The sequence below is a fragment of the Necator americanus genome, chromosome V (genome assembly GCF_031761385.1).
Source record: "Necator americanus strain Aroian chromosome V, whole genome shotgun sequence".
NCBI classification, from domain to species: Eukaryota; Metazoa; Nematoda; class Chromadorea; order Rhabditida; family Ancylostomatidae; genus Necator; species Necator americanus.
This window is the reverse complement of record NC_087375.1, coordinates 26,714,272-26,735,555: the sequence shown is the minus strand read 5'-3', so window position 1 is coordinate 26,735,555 and position 21,284 is coordinate 26,714,272. Positions and strand designations below refer to the sequence as shown.

At 38.7% G+C, this 21,284-nt stretch overlaps 2 protein-coding genes across 3 annotated transcripts; both read right to left on the bottom strand.

Moving 5' to 3' along the window:
* Positions 1-339: 339 nt before the first annotated feature.
* Positions 340-8,262, bottom strand: RB195_015326 (uncharacterized protein; the record flags this gene model as incomplete). 2 transcript variants are annotated; one of them, XM_013445769.2, is made up of 11 exons in its annotated part: positions 340-478; positions 643-767; positions 851-941; positions 2,303-2,420; positions 2,504-2,560; positions 3,115-3,272; positions 3,341-3,444; positions 3,531-3,638; positions 3,707-3,842; positions 7,605-7,689; positions 8,193-8,262. In XM_013445769.2, 11 exons carry the CDS (start codon positions 8,260-8,262, stop codon positions 340-342), a joined length of 1,191 nt encoding a protein of 396 aa, XP_013301223.2. The 2 variants fall into 2 exon arrangements, with proteins under 2 accessions (XP_013301223.2, XP_064061865.1); XM_064205984.1 differs by lacking the exons at positions 3,707-3,842; positions 7,605-7,689; positions 8,193-8,262 and having other exon boundaries at positions 3,531-3,596.
* A 3,844-nt stretch (positions 8,263-12,106) lies between these two features.
* Positions 12,107-20,968, bottom strand: RB195_015325 (uncharacterized protein; the record flags this gene model as incomplete). The annotated part of the gene is made up of 21 exons (XM_064205983.1): positions 12,107-12,181; positions 12,237-12,310; positions 12,392-12,485; positions 12,653-12,772; positions 14,185-14,253; positions 14,320-14,454; positions 14,518-14,602; positions 14,702-14,781; positions 14,855-14,954; positions 15,020-15,108; positions 16,209-16,316; positions 16,434-16,560; positions 16,844-16,924; positions 16,994-17,093; positions 17,149-17,242; positions 17,316-17,466; positions 17,555-17,700; positions 17,756-17,890; positions 18,293-18,439; positions 18,518-18,658; positions 20,867-20,968. The coding sequence occupies 21 exons, from the start codon at positions 20,966-20,968 to the stop codon at positions 12,107-12,109; spliced, it is 2,253 nt and encodes a 750-aa protein (XP_064061864.1).
* Positions 20,969-21,284: the final 316 nt, after the last annotated feature.

The window sequence follows — 21,284 nt, the reverse complement described above, 5'->3', positions numbered from 1 at the left end:
ATACAATGTTTCACTCAAATATTGGGCGTTTTTGGGAGGTAGATTCATTTGAATGTTCGAGTACTCGATGAAATTCTTGAATATGACACCGGAATGTCGCGAATAATATTAGGATTCAACACTATACGTGATTCCGAACTTTTGATTTGATTTTTGACTCCCGAACTTCTCATGTGGTATTCTCTCAAAGCTTTGTTTTAGACATCATCACAGTTATTTTCTATGATTTAAGAAAATTATTAGAAACAACTTTTTCATAATAGATTTATTGTTGTTTATTATATAACAATGTATGCTTTTCTGAGATTTAATGAATGACTTCATAGAATTTTTATGCTATCAATATATGTTCAAATGAACGTCCTTTGGGATGTCATGGAGGTTTTTGTGAGTCTCAAAAAGATCTACGAGAGCCTTGCAATATTCGTTATGTAGTTCGTCAATCTGTTGTTGGGTAGGGTTCTCGACCCGGTTCACTCTGAAAAGCGAAAATTAGAGTAAAATGTGAAGAGAAACTACTTCGATGAATAGTAGCCGCGTTTCTTATGTATATATATATATGTATATATATGTATATATATATATATTCGACGTGAACACAAGTAGCCGAGAGTTTATACTGCAACGGACGCAGCTCCACACCTTATTGGTGCTCCGACCACTGATGTGATTGGCCTTCGGTGTGGAAGTATGCCAATACTGTAGTTAAAAATTCCTCGACCCATCATCAACGGTGGACAAATACCCCATATGTTCCTAATCCATTCCTAAATGCTCGAAATTACTCAAATACGTCTGTTTCTCGAGTTCCTTCAATACATTACTCTGATTCAGAATAAATGTGTCTCACCTGAAATTCTCTCGTGCGTGATCCTCGCGGATTTGGAATTGTTTCATATACATCATTTTCACCAAAATTGTACATTGGCACAAGATCTGCTCTGAAACACCAAATTCTGATCGGAGATGCGAATTCCTAGCGGAGGTGGGACACGTTCAAATAAACCAGTATCAATCATAAGACATCAGAAAACTTATTAGTAGATATACTAGTATTTATGTAGTAGATATTTTTTGAATTCAATTTTTCTTCCTTCCTTACTAGACACTGTGCTCATGAACTCAGTAAAAAGTATTCATTTACCTCCTTTGCTCTGAATCCATTGTATGGGAAGAACTCGTACTATTATTAACGCTGTACTCATCAAACTCTTCCTGAGAGCCTCATGGCAGCCGTTGCCCAACTCATTGCGCTTGCAAAAGTAAGAGGACAATCGCCATCAAATTTGTTGCGTCGTCCAGATACATCCTGGGTGGTTAACACTGCCTCCACAATAGGGACTGATCCTCCTCTTCCATCCTCTCTCTCCCTCTCTCTTTTTCTCCTTCTTTTTTTTTCTCTCTCTCTCTACCCGCACAATTTAGTCGATGGAATGATAATCGATCAGGGTACGGTGCCCATGAACTGGATACTTAGGAGTACATAGTCGCAGTCCTAGCAGTCTTCTTCCGTTACTCTAACACTGCCTCCACCGAAGACGTGCGCCCTACCATTACGACACGTTCGACAGCGACTGTTTCTCACCTCATCGGTCAATTTCGTAGAAATTGTCGTACTTTCTGACATGAACATGAACTGCGGGATGCGTTTCTACCGACCTAATATTCGGTTCGCAAGATTCAGTCAGAGTTGAGTGCCACAAATCTATTCGCAGCTACGAATAGCGGTAGTCTTCAATCATTCAATCAGTTCATAAAGGTGCATGCACAAAGATAACTGTATATTTCGGAGCTATCTTGAAGTCCACAAACGCGGAATAGGTCTGAACACAGTACGCTCGTTAATTTCAAAATACTTGTACTTATAACACTTATAAGTACAAGTAATTTGAAAACTGAGCTCTAAGCTCCATGAGATTGGGAGCGTTAGCTGATACCAACTGCTTGGTATTTTCAGTCCGGTCAACGAATCTAGGTTCACTTGCGTAAGCAGCTGCTCTCGAAGGGCTAGGGATCGAGGTGGGACCTTCGTAGTGATGAGTGGTGCTAGTAATCGTCCTCTCGTAACCGCTACGCTCCGCCGCACCACGTCGAGCGAGGCTGCTTATGCAACTAGCATTAGTAGGGGAGGTCATGGAATTTCACGTCGTTTTGACCCAAGTGTATTCCTCTGCACCTCACGGAGCCCGCGTAAGGAGAAAAACCTTAATTTTTTCGTCATTGAAATGAAATTAAGAAGTTCCTTTTCCACTTTCATAAAATCGCTGCATACCACGATTAGATTCCAAAAACAGTACCTTACCCATATTTCAGAGCATAACGACAAAATCCACGTCGGGAAGACAAAGTCAAATTGTGACGACCAGGATGAGCATCCAGCGCTTCGGTTGCTCCTCCCAGCACTATGGCAATTGCTCGACCTGAATCTTCAGCGGTTTTCGCGCCAACTTATTTTTACGACGTGAATTCTGGATTGAAGTAACGATTTGTACGAAATACCAACCTTTTCCAGGATTTTCTAGGAGGTACTGAAGTGATTCTCTCGATGATTCTACACCACCTAAAAAGAACAGATAGCTTATTTCAATATCCTAACTTTTCAGTTAGGACTTAGGTCGGAGTAAGAGTACACGAAGTGGAACAAAACGGGATACGATGCCTCCTACGGAATGGCCGCAACGAACGTCTTGTTGCCTCTCTCTGACGAACACAAACTCTCCCCTCTACAGCAGGTGAGAACGACCTGAAGCTCGATGCCGTTGCGTAAGCGGAGCGGTGGATGACAGTACCGATTGGGATCAAGGAGAGACCCTCTCAGGCCTCACTCATCACTGCAGTCCGGGCAAAGCAAGTGCTGGTCGCATCTGATTACAATCTCTTGTTCCACTATACTGCTTCGAGCGCAGCCGCTTACACAACTGCACCGAGCTTGTCAATCTGACCCGACTATAATCACGAGTGAAACAATTCCTTCTGGGATTCTATTGATCGTGAGTAACTGAAGTTTTGAGAATTTTCCAGAATCTATCTCTCTAATGGAGCCACCTAGATAGCTTCGCAACACACATATGAAAAAAGAAACAAAAAAGAGGAACAGAAATGAATGAAAATTACCTAGAGCTATACCGATGTCCCTCCTGAAAGGGAACCAAAATTGTCCATTGAGTGTAAGGATTGTGGATTTCAATCCTGGAAAGAGATCAGGGAATCCAGAACCGGACGTTATCATCGCCGTAAACGCTCCTATGGAAAGGACTCCATGTGGATGAGATCTGTAAATGCAGGGTTGGGCAGATTCCGTTCGCTAGCAGAATTATTGAGATTTGATTGGATGTCTTACCCAATAATATAGTTTCTGTCTGGAGGTAAGTCTGCAGTTTTGACCACCCTCAGAGGGAAGTAATCGGCAAAATGCTTCCATATTGGATGGTTTTTATACCATGACTGCAAGAAGTAGCTGTGCTTGCATGAATCAGTTTTCGTTGCGTTCGTTGTTTTGTGAAATTTCGAGATGCGAAAGCAGAACGAACCCATCCACGTGATCCTCGACGAGGTCGATCGAAATCGTATATGGTCCACAGAAAGTATAACACCATAGTCCACCAAAAACGCGTGTAAAATAAAATGTAGAATGTTAACTGGAAGAAATTTCACCATATCTTGAAATTTTATGTACAATAAATCCAAGATACAAAAATAAGCCAACCCATGTTGATGCTATTGGTAATATCATCCAAACAAATACAAAATGAACAACAGCTAAAGTCTCTAGACGCCTTTTCATGGGTACAATAAGCGGAGCCCATTCAATCCCTAGGAAGCGAGTGGGGCGAGTCAGCAATCTGAAAATACTGGATAAAATTTTGCGTAGATCAAAACGCTCATATTTCTAACTCTGAAGATTTTCTGAGTTTATTTTGTGAGCTTTGCGTCACTTAATGTTGCGATTCTTTCCTATTTTTTTTCAAATTGGAACATTCGTCTATAAAGTTTTTCTCATACTAATGATTCCTTTTTGCAATTATTATATATGTATTATATATTATGTACGTATATGTATGTATGTATTATTATTATAATTATTATACACTTTTTATTATCTAAATCTTTTCCCTGTTTCCTCCCGTTGAAAGTTGTAACGCATTATTACGTCCTTTATGCACATATTAGTTTTTACTCGAATGACATTTGCTATTGAACCGTCAAAACTAGGAATTGCTCTCCAATATATAATCAATAATAATGTAATCAATGGTAATCAATAACGCACCTCAATAATAATTAATTCGCAACAATCTGTTAGGTCATAACGAATAGGAACGCAATTTGCCAAGCAGAAAAATCAGTTCGTTTTTCTATAAGATTTTGCTACAGGTTGAATTTTTCACTGAACTACCCTATAACACAGTCCTACTAGGTTGAAGACATCACGTCACGAATCTGAATTGGTATGGGTTTCCGCTGGTCAAAGACTATACGGGATCGTATACTGCAGAGATGGGTGGGATAACTCATTCATTTCTTCCTAATTACCGTAAAAACTCGTCGTCGAAAACAGCGTCCCAGAACGTTCGAATTTCTAATGGAGCGCGCCACCCTTGTGCACGAGCCGCACCTTCCTGGCCGTTTTTGACGGTAATTAGGAAGAAATGAACGTTATCCCACTCGTTTCTACTATCTCCGATCCTGTGCAGTCTTTGGCCGTTGGAAATCCATGTCACCCCAGATTCGTGGAGTGATGCCTTTAAGTAGAAGCCACGAGCCACGAAATTGGCGATGTTGGGATCTCTAAAGGCAAAAATAAGGTTAATAGTATGAATTGTTACTATAGGAGTATTGGAGAGGCTATGCTTACTCCTTTTAATCGTATTGAAATATGATGTGAGAAATAGCCTTGGCGTCACGATTTTTCCTACCGGGCACCTTATAGCGAGTAACCGTCGTGCATCTTCCCTTTGCAACCAACTGATTGGTTTCATTTGAATAGTATTTTGAAATGGAATTTTGAATAGAATTTTGAAATAGAATTTTGAAATGGAATGAAATAGAATTTGAATTTTCTGAGGAGACCTTATTACCCTGTACCTTTGGGGTTCTGATTTTTGTCAGCTCGCTCGCCCCCGCCGCGTACGAGAACTACGCGCTATAGGGTGCCACGTGGGAAAAATCGTAACGGAAGGCCGTTTCTCACGCTATTCTTCAGGAAAATCAGGAGTAATAGAGCGTGGTAACGCTCATTCTCATAATGTGGACCTCTTAGTTTCTCTTTTTCTTGAGAAATCTCAAATCGCCAACTTCCTTATGTACTGCTTTCAACGCTGATTTTCTCCACCTCTCACTGAAGCTTCAGTGAAGCATCGTTAGAGATGAGATCACGGATGAGCGAACTTCCGAAATGCACAATTCGAAAGGCCGTTCAATCTTCGTCTTCTTCTTCACTTATGTAGATGACCTGATTTTTTTTTCTACAAGTTTGTAAACAAAGCGATTTGGATGATGGAGACAAGTGAAGAGTGCTCTAAAGAACAAAGTTTTCTTTTCAGATAAGTAAGAACAGTGGTGGGGATTTAGCCACTCCCTCGTTTATGCGTTGGCTTGTTAAGTTGATTGCTTTGCAGAATATCAAATTAAGACAGAACGTTCCGCGATGTCGTACATTTAACCAACTGTATCCGAATCTACAAATACAAATGTCATTGAGGTCGGCATCGGAGATTTTCAGGATACGGCAAAAAAAATAGCCCAACATAGAACGACCATGGAGACTATATAATTTAGTTGAACGTTTTAGTGAAAGAAATCCACTAAACGATTGAGTCCTTTGAGAAAATCCAAGAATTCACTAAATTCTTCAAGAAAAAAAAACAGCTGAAACCCATCAAATTCTCGTGGCCAAAACAAAGCTGTCAACAGAGCCAAAGAGAGGTATGTATAACGGGAGAAAGGCAAGTGTTTTGCTGATAATTAAGATTGGTTTCTGAGAGAAATCTGCTCGAAATCAATTGTTTTCCTGAGGCTATGCTAAAAATGTTGATTCATCTCGGTTTCATCACGCTCGTGAAGTCCACGGAATCGTGCTGCTTCTAAAATTCTTCTAAAATTGAGTGTGCCCAACAAAATGTGCGGCAGAAATCGTAAAGGTGTATTTCAACGGATTTTCAAGCAGTGATATTGCAAGCATGTGGATATAGTCTTAGCCAAAATCAGAAGAAGGGTTTTATTGTTTCATGAATTGTAGGTTTCTAGTAAGATATGGTCAGGTGTAGCGCAGTCGGTAAGAGGTTCCGCTGTCGGCACAATCGATCAACAGGTACAACAAAACAAAAGGAGATACAACAAAAGTTACAACAAACATGCATGTACAAATAACAACAATTGTTACATACTGACTCCTACAAACTAGGATCTTAGAGATCGCTCGGAGCAAAAGAAGCTAAAAAAAGTAATGGAAAAAGGTTTTATTCTGACTACGTCAGCTTTTCATGAGCTATTATACGAAGAAAACTGTTGAAAATTTACAGGGAAGAAAAAGGGAGGGTGTAGTGCATTCGGTAAGAGGTTCCGTTGTGGCGGCAACATGATCAATCGGAGGTTCGAATCCGCTTTAGTGCTCACCAAGCCTTTCATCCCTCCGGTGTCGATAAATTGGTACCACACTTGTCTTGGAGGATAAAAACGCTGACTTGACAATCGGCTAGCCACCGCAAGTCATTGTATAGGCCAGTTTTACGTCCTTTTCAAAAAAGAGAGGCGAATATTTCATAAAATTAATTGGAAACATTCAATTCCGCATGATAGAGATGTGCACGTTTATGAGCGAATTTTATTTTGCCGGAATGTTACCTAGAAAAGGGAAAGTCCTGCAAGCGATCACCAATTAATTAGTGCATACTAGGGATACGGTGCTTTCTGGTGAAATTCTAAAGAGCAATGGCTCCCTCTTCAAAGTAGAAAATGTTTTTGAAATAACCGTAATCTAAGGATCCTTGATCACGAAAACTGTGAACTCCTTTACTCTTTCATCAACTCCATTCACCTGTAAAATCAAGGTTTCTAGTGTTTTTCTGCTAATATAGAAGTACTTAAATGGGTACATTTCTAACCGAAAAAGATTTCCTCTTGGGGTTACTTGATAGTAAATGATCGTTGCTTTTGTTAACACTGCGCTTTTCCACAAACACAGATTGAAAAGGATATCTAAGAGCAAGAAACACCATGTTACTTTTAATCTGTGAAGAAGAAGAATGTTAAAATGCCGAGTAGCAGAAATAAGACAGAGAAGAGAATTAAGTGGATCAAAGCCTCCAAAGGAGGAGAAAGAGGGTAGCTTCATCGGAACTTTCGTGTGGTGAAACCAAATGTAAGTGATGGTTTGGTAAAAATAGTGGCTTCAAGCATACAGTAAAGAGCTGGGTGATCGAAGTAGAAACGTAGTGGAGAAATTCTTTGGCCACAAGATGAGTTTAGCGTACTTTCTCCGACCCTTTCAGTGTGCATGAAGTCATTTGGAGAATATACGAGCGAGGTCAGAAGCTGAAGTCTCGTGATTTGTAAAATTTTCAGTAAGAAAAGCTCTTCGAGGAAAAAAAAATTGGAAATCTCACCCTTTGATTCTAGCCAGAACCTTTGTCAATTTTCCCAGCAGTTCAATATTTTCGTAGTCGAAATTCATGAATTCTGGTGAGTTAACTGAAAATAATAAGAAGAGGTGAAAACCAAGACAACTAACACGATTTTGCGAGGATTTCAGACGAAATCCTTATTGGAAGATTTAAGCAAAATTAACGACAGCCAGAATGTGCACACATACACATATACGTAATAGAGAAAAGAAATCAGGATTTTTTCCGTGAGATGTATTTTTTCGAGAAAAATTTCTCCTACAACAGTTTATCATAGTAAACATATCGTAATGGGTCCAACGAAATCAAAAGAAGGGTGTTAGAGAAGAGTCTACAGGTTTAAGTACCATGTGCTGTATAACACATACCATCAACGTCACGAGTAATTCATGATTTACAGTTACTTAATGCATTAAGTGGTCAAGAACAAGGTCCTAAGTTCCTACTACATTACGACATGACTGAATAACCAGTTTTTCAGAGTATTTTCCTAAGAATGTGTGTGTGTGTGTACTGTAGCCGACATTTTCATCCAATAACATTCATTGAGACAAACATCACTTCACCTACCTGAATCGAGCACTGCTTTGGAATCTTGATGACACTCAAACACAACGTTGTTCCCTCCAGTATGAGTCATGTGTAAAAACAGCTTACGAATCACTAAAATGTCACTGGCAGAAATTTGCGCCCTCCGAGCAGAAGAACGATGAATGTAATTTAAGAAAAATTATGTGTATAAAAGAAGAAAGCCTTCCCAAAATGCAGTTCCTCTGTTTAAAGTTTCTACTCACAACTGCGACGAATTTCCATATATTTCTGGTTCCGGATCTCAAAGAATTCCTTTAATTTCTGTACTCTTGTTCTAATAGTGTTTTTGAACACTTTCTGGTGCTGAGATGAACTCAAATGCTTCATCCAAATCTTTACTTCGCATTCTGCGGATCTAATCCATTATTTTCCCGAGATCTCAATAAGGTTCCGTGAGATATATAGACTTCCCAGTCGTTCCCAAGGTATAGTTTTTTGGAGAATTTTATCAACACCGTTTACCATTGTGTTTCTATAGTCGGGTAAAAACGACATGAATCACTAGTGTAGTTGCGGTGCATTTTCGTACGCGCTCGAAACGGCGCGGTGGAGGCAGCAGTTGGAACCGTGTTGAAACCGTCGCAAACTGCAGCGATGGGTGGTGCCAGCAAGGATTTTACCACGCTCCTAGCCGCTATGCTCCACCGAAGCGCCTTGAGAGAGGTAGCGTACGCAATTGCGTACGTGCTTCATATCTTTTTATCCTGCTATACAATTTCGTGTTCCTTTCAAAAACCAAAAAACATGAAAGTGAAAATAATTTGTACGCGTGAACGTCATTTATGTTCTGAAAACCATAAGGGCTGAGTGAATGTAGATGTTTACATCGTAATTAAAATTTCTCGGGAAAAGAAGAAATTGCAGCTAAAACAATTCTTTTCCAGGAATATGCACAACATGCATTGCTAATGCCCTTTACTGTTGCATTGTGTTATAGTCATTATCCGATACGGTTCTGCTGTTTCATTATCGCTTCTTGAGGTGTTACAGTAGAGTAAGAACGAAATTAAGCTCGGCGCAGTTGCGTAAGCGACTGCGCTCGAAGCGAAGTGGAGCGTAGTGGTCAGAATAGAGTGAGGACCCATGCTATTACCTCTCATCGCTGCAGTTCCCCGCGATTCCAGCTCCTATCACCATCACGTCGCGTCCAGCGCCGAAGCTTACGTAACTGCCCAGTACCACATCTCGTTTGGACCCGACTATACCAATTATCTACCTTTACTTATTTACTTAGTTATATTATTACTTATTTACACATCTATGTATATAGATATATTATTTTTAATGTATCTATATACATATTAATTTTATATTTTATATTTATATTCTATATTTTAATATATATCTTAGGTTTATATATATATATATATATATATATATATATATTCCGTTTATCCATTTTTTCGCACTCAAATGTAATTAAAAACGACAACCATCAGGATCACAGGCCCTGAACACGAGGTCTACAAGTGGATCACGAGCATAATGCGAACATGTATTGGAAAAACGATTTGTGCAGGTCGCCTTGAGCAGAACAGCCGCGGATCCTGGCCAGAGGGAGCCTCCTTCCCGTTTCCCACAACAGTGTCCTCGTAGCTTCTCACAGTTTTGAGAATACAAATAACAACGACAGCTGATAGATGTAATTTACAGTGGAATTCATAGGAGAACAGTATCTTAGGAGAGTACATGTGCTCAGACATATGAATACTCTTCAATATTTGAAAGTCTAAGGACTTAGAATGTGTTGTAGCGACCAAATGGATCACGCCAACGATTAGCGATTTTTTTAGCTCGAACATTGATAACTTATGCAAAAAAAATATATATAGAAGATAGAGGGAAAAATACAAATAAATATATAAATAATATAGATAATAGCAGATAACAGTAATAGTAGTAGTAATAAATAATAATGGATGTAATATAGATAAATTAATATAGAGATGCAGAAAAAAGTGCAATTCTGCAGAGACAATTGTGCTCAGGGGAAAGGACGAGGTAGGGTTCCCCTACTCAATTTTACCCTGGGCAAGGAGACGCGGTTTAGCGTTGTCATGAAAAAATCCTCTACCCTTCTATTCATTCTTCAACTCCTCATCGTTTAAGCAACACGGCTCAATTTTCGAGCGTAAAGATTCGCATTAAAGGCATTACCCCACGAATCTGGAGTGGTGCGGATTTCCGGTGGAGTATTCGTATAAGGAATGGTAGGTTATTGAGGGGAGGGTGATTCCGTTCATTTTTTCTTAATTGTCGTAGAAAACGGCCCGGAAGATACGGCTTCGAGCGTTCTGGCGCGCTATTTTCTACGAGTTCGATTGGAGCGCGCAAGAACGCTCGAAGCAGTATCTTCCGGCCGTTTTTTTACGGCAATTAGGAAGAAATGGACGGAATCACCCACTTCTCCATAATCTATGATCCCGTATACGAGTACTCCACTTGAAATTCGTACCACTCCACATTCGTAGGGTGATGCCTTTAATTGTTTGACCGAGACTCAGCATTTCACAATGCGACAGTCTTTTTGTATTCCACCACACATAGAGTGTCGCTTTTTCCCGATTCATCGTTCGTTTTCGGACACTCATTAATGATCTAAAAAATTGCATTGTCTAGAAATACATCGTAGAATATTCATTTTCATCCAACATCATAACGAGATGGAAAAATCGGTTCCTGGCTAGGCGAAGCAGAAATTCAGATATGGTAACTAGTACTACCTTGTTTTTGTGCCAGAGTTGGTGTGATCGATTATTTGCAAAAAAAATTCTGCCTTGAAGAAACCAAACAATTGTAGTACTAACCTACCTAATACTTACTGTCTGTGATAGAAAATTCTTTAGAATTCCCTTAACACAATGCACTGAAGGTAAGCCTAAGCGTCTGGAAGCGGCGCGTGGGCGTCTGGAAGGCGCGCTCTCTTAACACTCTGTTTAACCTAAAAACCAGGGTGTCGCACACCTTTAGCCCAGTTGATTCCTGTAGAGGCTTAATTCTGTGGGACCTTCTAGACAGAAGGCATGGAGGTAGTAGATGGAGATGTGATTGGTGGGAACTCACTCTTCTACCACCATTCATATTTTATAGAATTTTCTCTTCTGCTAGCTCCTATGTTAGCTGCTCTACGATAGTGGAATGCGGTGCAAGCCCTTCGCAAGGATATTCTTTCCCCTGTTTGCTCCGATTCCTGCGTTCTTGGAAGCAAATCGGAAAACTGGCTGAAGTTAACTGTTACTATGCTGTTACTATGAATTCAATAGATGCTGTAGAAACCGATTCTCTCACCAAACTTGTGTGCGGACCGAACGAGGATCTTAAATGCATGTTATACTGAGTGGCACAAAGCATAGTGCAAAATTTGACCAAAACTGGTTTCACTCAATTCTTTAAGTTCTATGTGAGTAAGAAGTGAGTTTCAAATTTATTGTGCAAATATAAATACATTACTTGATTCTATTAAAATTTCCCTAAAAATAACAATTTAATGTAAAGTCAGAAAGGATGCATAATAAAAAAATGTTTACAGAATATTTAGAGACTTGAGCAAGAATTAATTAACGTTACACATGCATAGACTTAGAGTCATGAAAAGGTTAAAATATTCGTACAACTCTTTCTTCGTACCAGTAACATTAATGATGTTTAAAAACAAAGAAATATATAGTCGGGCCAAAACGACATGAAGCACGGTGCATTTGCGTACGCGCTCGAAACGGCACGGTGGACGCTACGCGACGCTCCTAACCGCTACGCTCCAGCTCACCGCCTCGAGAGAAGCCGCGTACCGTGCTTCATGCCGTTTTGACCCTACCATAACTGCCCTCAGTACACCAATTGTTTACATGTATGCTCATTTATGATGTTTAAAACAACGGATAGAAAATTTTGCTTCAATTCGCTCCACCGAATAATGCAGCCATTTCTTGAAGGGCTGTTTCCAACTGTCCACGGAATCTCGAAGAGTTCTAAGAGCTCATTAACAGTATTATTACGTAAATACAGAAAAGCAGAACCTCTTACCGTATTTTCAGCAGATTTATAGCTAGTAATATGAGCGATGATGCTGTGGTTTCCACCGAAACGGTAGCAAATACCTACACAAAAGAAAATTATCAGTAAAAAGATGCGGTGAGAAAGAAGGACGGAGTATACAGTAATCCTTAAAACTGTCCTACCATAACCATCTTTTGCTACTGCACCGAAACATGCTCCAGACCATGTCCTCCATTTTTCTTTATCTTCGTCTATTTGGTTTGTTACAACGGGAACCTTTGAAAAAGATTGTTGCCAAATTATGGAAGGAACAAGCAGGAAAACCTAATATTCCACTCATTAAACTAGAGAGACTTGATTCTATGGAGTGAGGCACTACAATTCTGTTTGATAATAATGAATAAAAAAAAACAAATAATAATACTAAGAGTAATAAAACCAACATGTGATGTAGATAGCAACCATGGCTGTGAAATATAATGATCAAGAAAAGGACTTGAAATGAGAGTTCCTTGAGAGAGGACGTATAGAACGAACAGATGACGATCGATACCACCGCCGACCTGTAAGAGTAATTTTTGTCGATTAACTCAGTCGAGGATGAGTTGAGTGAGAAAGTTAAGTTGTTGGCAATTTGCTCTTTCGTAAAGAACCCGAAGCTTTCTTCCGCGGACCCCGGACCTTTCCGGAAAAGAACTTAATTGTTGTTGTTGTTGTTGTTAGAGTACTGAATGCAAGGAGAAATAGTGAATTCAAGGACATCAATGATAACTGACACATACTAACACATAGCAACGTTGTGTCCAATGAACACAAAATTAACCATTTTTCAAAAATCTAACTTTCTAAACCTTATAAAGTTCGAAACGTTATGTGAAGTATAAGATTTTCGCTACTAGATAAACTAGGCTCGTTAGCTTAGCTTAGAAAAAGAGCAGATTGAGGAGCGCACAAAAGAATTGGAAATGTGAATAAAATGAGAATAAGAACATTTCACTCCTTCCTCACCTTTCCAATACTACCATATTTCTAGCTCTGACCTGCACTTCACTAACTTGGACCTTTCCCAGCAGGAGAAAAATGCTACAGCCTCAAAAATTCTATGTTACTGCTACTTTTCTCGAGCAATATAATTTCATCGGGTACTAATATTTGTTAACATATTAACATGACCCGGATTAAATCCGTCTACGAAGTCTACGGTCTAACTGCTGTTGATTTCCCATCTTATAGTACCCACCTATTTACAGACAACGGTTGTTGTTAAAATGCATTTCATATCCAACCAATCTAATCCCACTACTATTAGCAAGTATGTATGTACTGTAAACCGCCGATTACATCTCATTGAGGTACTGGATTCTATATTCTCTCTTTCAGTTGAGAGAAACGAAATAATCCCGTTATCACCGTTTTGGTTGTGAGCTCATAGCATTTTTCTCCTACTGAGGAGGGTAAAAGAAGTCAGTGAAGAGTAGGTCAACGCAGGAAACACGGTAGTAGTGAAGAGGCGAGGGAGGAAAAGAATGCTCTCATTCATCACACATTTCAATTCATTCACATTCGATGCCGTCGGATCTTCCTCAATCCCCTTTTTCCCATGTTCAGGGCTGGCATCACAAACATTCATCAAGTTCATTTGTCCTTTGTTTTGTCCTTTGTTGAAAATATATTTTCTTCAAAAATATTTCTGATTCAAAGAATTCTACGCTTCACCAACAGATCAGAACTCTGAAAGTTATAAATCGTCTTATGAATGGATAGATAGTTTGCTGATTTCCAAATCGCGCTGCGCGTGTCGGTCTTACCGCAACATGTGTTAGGTTAAAGTGAACGCATTTTATCGGTCATCGACTCTCCTGTACCGTAATCATTTGCAAGACACACCCATCTTTTATTTTTCTTTCTCTCATACGGATTTAGTTCCCCAGATTATACAAATAGTGTAGAAAGAATGCTAAGTCGAACAACTTACCATCGCTTCTCTATTCCTCTTACTGTGTAATTCACAAGCTACTCGAAGCCTCTCTATTTTTTCTTCATTCTGGAATGCAAAAAATAAATTTTGTCTCTTTGCAAACAACAATATATTTATGAATATGAAACTCACTGAAGCTTTTCCGTTCACCATAGCGTAGACAAATTCACATGACTGATCAGTTACAGTTCGCAGTGTTTCCGTCCGTGAATTTCTGTAGAATCGGGCTGACGCCGGCTCGTATGTTAACACAAAACGACCTTGATCCTTAAGAAAAAAAGTAAACTTGACATGACAGTGAGAAATACAGTTGAAAACAAGAGCACATACTCGGTAGTTGGCTAGTTGTATTGCCATCTGCATAAAGGCGTCAGGGGATACGCCACATTTCTTGATGAAGCCTTTTCCATACTTTCTGGAAGAGGAGCGTAGAGAAATATTTAATAATTAGTTTGTTTGAAATGTGCAGAAATTGTTGTCTATTATCTTCAAGTAATATTGTACAAGTTCCTACCTAAACAATGAAGCGGCGAGATCGACATCCATCCTAAGTTTTTCAAACTGAGAATAACAGCGTTGTATTTCCATACCCATCTAAACATGAAGATGTAGATCACTACGATCAATGACAATTGTAGGTGGTTGCAAACACTGTAATGAATCTCACCTCATCACTGACTTCAACGGGAAGTCGAGTCGCTAAAGTAAGATTCTTGTCAGCATCAGTCAACTTTTCGATTCGCTGCTGATCTTCCAGAGAAGGATATCTACAATCGGATCTATGTAGATCATTTTGCTGTGGTTATTGAGAGAATTTTTGGATAGGACAAACTCTGTTAAAAGCTCCATGGAAACAAAATTCTCCATAATGTGATCAAATTCTGAGCCATCGCCGATGGAATGTTCAGTGGTACCGCCGCACTGAAAGAATAACAAATACAATAACGTACACTCTTTAGGGAAATCTCAGATTGGACTAGAAAAATCTTTTCACACATTTTTGCACTTTTTGAGGGATATGCAGAGTACTGAATGTAACGAATTACGCAATATGCACAGATCTTTAGAAGTGTATGGGTTGGAGAGCGTGACTTAAGGAGTAGCAGGAAATTGAAGAATAAATGATTTTAACTGGCTTCAGAAATATGAATTACAAAGTTCCAAGCTCGACCTTCTTTGAATTTTGGCATCGTAGAGTTTGATTGTGTATTACTTTTTAAGCAGAACCAAGATTGTTATTGATCTTTAACAAAAAAATAAATAACAAAAATAAATAATAATAATAATAACATAAATAAATAACAAAATAAAAAAAATAACACAATAATAAATAACAAAAATAAATAAATAATGAAAGCCAGAATAAAAATCAATAACAATCTTGGTTCTGCTTAAAAAGTAGTGCACAATCAAACTATAAATTAAGGGAGCGCGTCACAAAATTGGTGTGGTACGGAAGCCCTGGGACACTCCCAGAGTTCAGATTATGGATAGCGGAACCCAGCGTGGCTACGCTCAACCTACTACGCTCAACCTTCCCTAATCGTCGAAAAAACGGCGTGGAAGACTGGAATCTTTCCTACGAGAGAAGTTGGAATGCAACACCCACGTGTGCGCGCCGCGTCCACGAGCGATCAGTCGCAGGTCAAAGATGCCTCCACAACAGCCTATTCAAATAAAATCAATGAATAGGCTGCTGAGGGAAGTGGAACGTATACAAGGAGACATGTTCTAACGTACATCGTAGGAAAAAGCGTCGTTTCCACGCCGTTTTTTTTACGGTTAGGGTAAATTGAGCAACACCACGCTGGATTCCGTAATATGCAACCTGAACTCTACGGGTTTCCCGGGTACTATGTCAATTTCCTGATACGCTGCTTTTAAAAACAAGAGATCGGAAACCAGCTATATACAAACAAGAGGAAAAATTCCAAATAGATAAATATTTCTAAATAAAAATTAGGAAACAAAAACGATGCTTTCTCTGAAAGAGAAAAGAATAACTGCAAAAATGGACGCACCCTTGAATTTTTGCTAACGACATAACTCAACGATTTGTCAGCCCAACGGTTGACTCCATTTCCGGTGAGCATATTATGAAGGAAATTTGACAATTTGTCTGGGTTTTCCTGAAAACCTACCATGTAAGAAGAAATATAAATAATCAAATGTACATACATAACTCAACTTTTTAGAAGAAAAAAAAGAAAAAAAGAATGTAGGGAACATATTTGAAAATGACTCACAGGATCTATGTAATATTCGTAATCATCGAGGGTAAGGATAAATGCGGCTGATTCGATTTCTCGTAAGGTAGCCGCATTCTTCGGATGTTTTAAAAAGAATTTTTCACGATTTCGAGCCCATCCGTCACTATAACATACAGTTTAAAAATCTGTCTATTTTTTGAATCTTTTTGAATAACTTTCTGAACTGCTATGAACAATTTCAGCTCCCTACTAAAATCTGTATCTGCATTCTGCAGCTCAGCTTAACATATACTAATCGGTGAAAAAAAATGTATAAATTTAAGCTCATCAACTATGACAAAAAAATTGATTATTAATGTCTTAGTCGACAAAAGAAAAAACAGTGACGCATTTATTACTATTAGTAGCATTACTGATCATAAATGTTGAATATATGACAAATTTACCGCCTGTCCGTTGTCAAAGCGGCTACCATTGCCGATGGTCCATCTATGGTGTCATTATGAGAGAACAGTTCCGCGTAGATTCTACAATTTTTGTATCTTTCCGGATTTTCAAGCGACATCATCAGAGTGGCGAAGACGCATTTAACCTACTTTGCTAACTCATTAATGCTGTAAATTCGATTGTTCTCGTCGCATATCATCACTTTATAGAAGCATCCATTAAGTATAGCTACCACGTACTTAGATATTCCTTAAAAGAGTGTTTTTTTCGGAATTTATTGGTAATTTGATCATTTTGACCTCACCATAATTAACAAGTTCATCCACTTTCTCTCCAGGAACACGACATACGCTGTAAAGTTTGTCGTAATGGCATGCGCACAGGAGACCGTTGCCTAGCTAAGGTAAATAGGAATACGTTGCATAAACCGTACGATCGGAGAGCAGCGAATTAGAGAAAGAAGAGACTCACCGGTGGGATAGCTTGTCTGTCAATAGCTAGTTGAGACAACGATTCGAAATATGTTACCCGAGCGGCCATAAACGCTCTGGTGGCTCTTCGATGTTCAGGAATTTCCATGAGATCCGTGTGTGCGACGCTACTGTTGATGAGCAGTGGTTCCCTTCAAAAACAACGATTTTCCACATCCACGAACGAAAAATGTGGAAATTTGAAGACAACTTAGTTCCTTAAACGGAAATGTAACCGACCTGCTATAGAGGTAAGCATATTTCTCCCAAAATGGTGTAATATAGTTATCTGACATCATGGACATAATCCAAGCATACATATGCAAGCGCCGCCCCTCATTTTTCAGAAAGGAGTGCGCGTGTTCTTTTACCAAGTCGAATTCATCCTGAGACACGTATTGCACAGATAGCAGAAAACGATAAGAAAATGATAACCCTAACCCTTCTGAGGATGTTCTCAACGGATTTGAGATATTTGCCTACGGTCTCATCCAGATCAGGCACAGATGGGCTGGGCAATAGGTTGTCGCAGGATTTCAGTAATGGAGGCGAGAGCGACAAGAGTTTTCGACAAATCTGATAAAAAAAGAGGTTGCAGTGTGGAATTTTGAGTGTACTCAGAAAATTCTTGTGTACAAATGTTGCTTTTTGTGAATGGAAGTTACGAGAAGTTCCCTGAAACGGATTCAACAAAACCGTAGTATATGAAGATTACTGTAAATGTCCATAACATTTAGTGGAAACAGTAACACCATACCTAAACTGAGTATAAGTGAAAAAAGAATTAAAAAATTCAGTAATGGTGCAAAGAGTGGGACAAACGCTTGACTTGATCTTTTCAGCACGGAAATTGGAACTCGGGAATTTTGTCGGAATCATATTTTCCAGTAATTGTACATAACACGATAGAAATAGTACATTAATACATTACGTAGATACATTATGTAAATTCAAAATTAGAAAAAGAGAAATACGTACACCCCAAAATCGCGTTGCGAGAGAAGGCCTCTTTGGATCCTCAAAAAGGAATCGCTTGTAGGTGAAGAAAAATGAACTGAGAAATTGTCTGAGTAGAAAAACCGGGATGTACGCTCCGATTAACGATATCACGCATACTTTTGAGTACTGAAATGACATAAAATACGGCATAAAATATTTTAATAGGAAGAAGAACATAGCAAAACAATTAATGGATAATATTACCTCTGCAACTCGGTTGGCAAAAACTGGCATGACATTGAGCAGCGGAATTGCTTCAAACTTTGCCTGGATAGCTCCAAGCGTTGCAGCACCAGCGACAAAATAAATCGGTCGCACGGGCCATAGTCGATTATCCACCGCAGCCTGGAAGGAATCAAAAACATTACTCAAACTTTGAAATTGAAGAAAAGATACCAAAGGAGTAAATTCAGATATTCTAGGAGAATAAATCTGAATACTGAATTTTTACGAATTCCCTCAGCGCCGATTGATTCAACGCTGTGGTATCAAGTTTATCATCGAATTTGCTGTTTGCTATTTCAAACTCAACTCATAATGGACTCGATGAGTTCGAAATATGCCTTACAATAATGTACCCGATAAACTTATACAAATAAAAGGAAAAAATAACTCATGTTGCATTAAAAGATTCACGTAGCCTATTTAGAAGATAAAATTCTATTTATTTTTCATTTTTAAATTATTTAAACCTTTTTTACTCTATTAAACTGTCATTTATTTACTCAGATGTCACATAAAGTTAACAAAGTGTGAGTAATACCAGAACGAGACAGAAGGCTTATTATTAAATAAAATAAAATAATTTATTTGCTAAATTATTTGTACATTCCAGGAGCAATCACGTCGATTAACTTCCAGTCGCATTAATATAGCGGACTTACTGTCACGATTATATGCTTCAGAACTTAACGGATTAAAATAGAGTTGTTTCTTTTTTTTTGCAGTTTTTTCTTATAGAAGTATAAGTTCCACTTAAGTTTCACTTAATTTAATCCACACATCGACTTCTCATTCTTCTTTGATCGTGCGTTCATTGTATTCAGACATAACTACAAGTCCTGGCTTTTGTGATGCGGGTGTGTCTCGCATTTCTGATGGCCTCATCGGAACGCAAGGGCTCTCAAAGGGTCACTTTCCTCCCACAGAAATTAAAATATCTAGAAGTCGTTATGAGAAAGTCATATTTTCTTATAAGGAATTCCAGAAAAGTTCCAGTGTAGCAAATAATACAAGATCACAGAAAATTAATTTTATTACCATTTTACCTTAATCGTGATGCTTTACAAAATTGGCATTTTAGGTAGTCGTTTTGTTCGTAAAATAATAAAAATAATAAAATAAGATTGTTTCATTTATTTTACATATTCATCCGTCGGAAAATAGCTAAAAATGGGATTTATATTCTCGAGGTGCAAGTAGACGTGCAGATACAAATATCCTTGAGATACACTTGCATCAGGACTTAAAAGGCCAACTGGCTCTTCTCAAATACCGTTTCAATTTGGATCCACGTTTACCTTGAGCATTTCTTAAGGACACAGGTAATTCCGAACTGCGAATGAAACTGGTTTTTTTGCTGCTTTATGTGTTTTCTGGAAAAGAATTAAGAAGAAAAGAAAAAGTAGCATTTGATCTGAAACTCGATAAGAACTATCTGGCAATGTTTTTTTTTCTTAAAAAATAGTGGTCGTTTTATAAAAAGTTTTATAATTCAAGTCAACGTTAAAGTAACTATAAGATGAGCGACCGTGACATCCGCGGACAAACCGTCGTTTTTATGGCGCCTGTGCGCAGTGTTGTATTCCACACTATTCGTCTGCAGAACACTGAGGAATATGTTGGAAACATTATATTAAAGATGGAAAGAATAAGAAATACTCTGTTATTTAAAGCCTTGGGTTTTTTTGGTGGATTTTCGCCACCAAAAAAACCCAAGGCCCTTCTCTTCTCTCTTTTTCATGTTGAAAAAATTGAAAAGTGGATTTCTCCCAGAAACTACACTCTTTTCATCCGTAATTATATCGGAACTCCCATAGAACTGACGGATGCAAGTATTGTGTGTGAAAGGAGCGAGAGAAGGCTTTGATCCATGCGTGGATAGCTAGACTGTAGCCAATTGCTCACGGCTACTAAAGCGCGAAAATACGGCGCATTGGAACCGAGAACTGCAGCAAGAAGATGGCGCAACGCAGGTAATGAGTGACAGAGTTCAAAGTACATTCCAGAGGACAAAGTACAGGAGGTTCCAGTTGAAAATTTTCAGATATCCTCAACAGTGAAGTAGAATTGAAAATAACAAAGAGATAAAATACGAAGAGGTGCAAAGATAGGTACGATCTTATAGAAAAAAAAAGTCTCCTTTAGCTAAAATGAGAAAATATGAAGGCAATGTAAGATATTAGCAATTGGCTACTAAAATATTAGCAAGGTAGCACGAAAATGTAAAATGTACAGTAAGCAGGAGAAACTTCGAAAGAAAGGAACTCCTAGAGGTGTCGCATTGACATATGTATTTTGCAGAATACATCACAGAATAAAACAAAAACTTACATAAAATTTATAACAGCATCTGTTGAAAGTTGTGGGAAATTTCTTTGGGATTGGAAGCGGTTTCCTCAACGGCTTCAACACACCATTCCCTTCGCTCGACATTCCAATCTAATTCAGTAAATTGATGAAAATTTCCAATTTTCACACGTTCACACAAGTTTAGGGGAAAAAACAAGCTTGAACCTGCACCAAATGGAGATATGGGAAGGTTTTTCGAGTTTTTATTGACGAAATGTAAATAAACAATCGATATTTGGATTTGTTAGCACTAGTATAACGCTGGGCGAAGGTGCGCGGAAAGTGAATCGCACGGCTGATGGGCCCCGTCGTCCCGCCTATCCTCGTCCCAGAAAGACTCATCAACACGGACTGAGCGTCTGTAGTAAGTCGGAGGTGGTTGGTAGCGAATTACTAGATA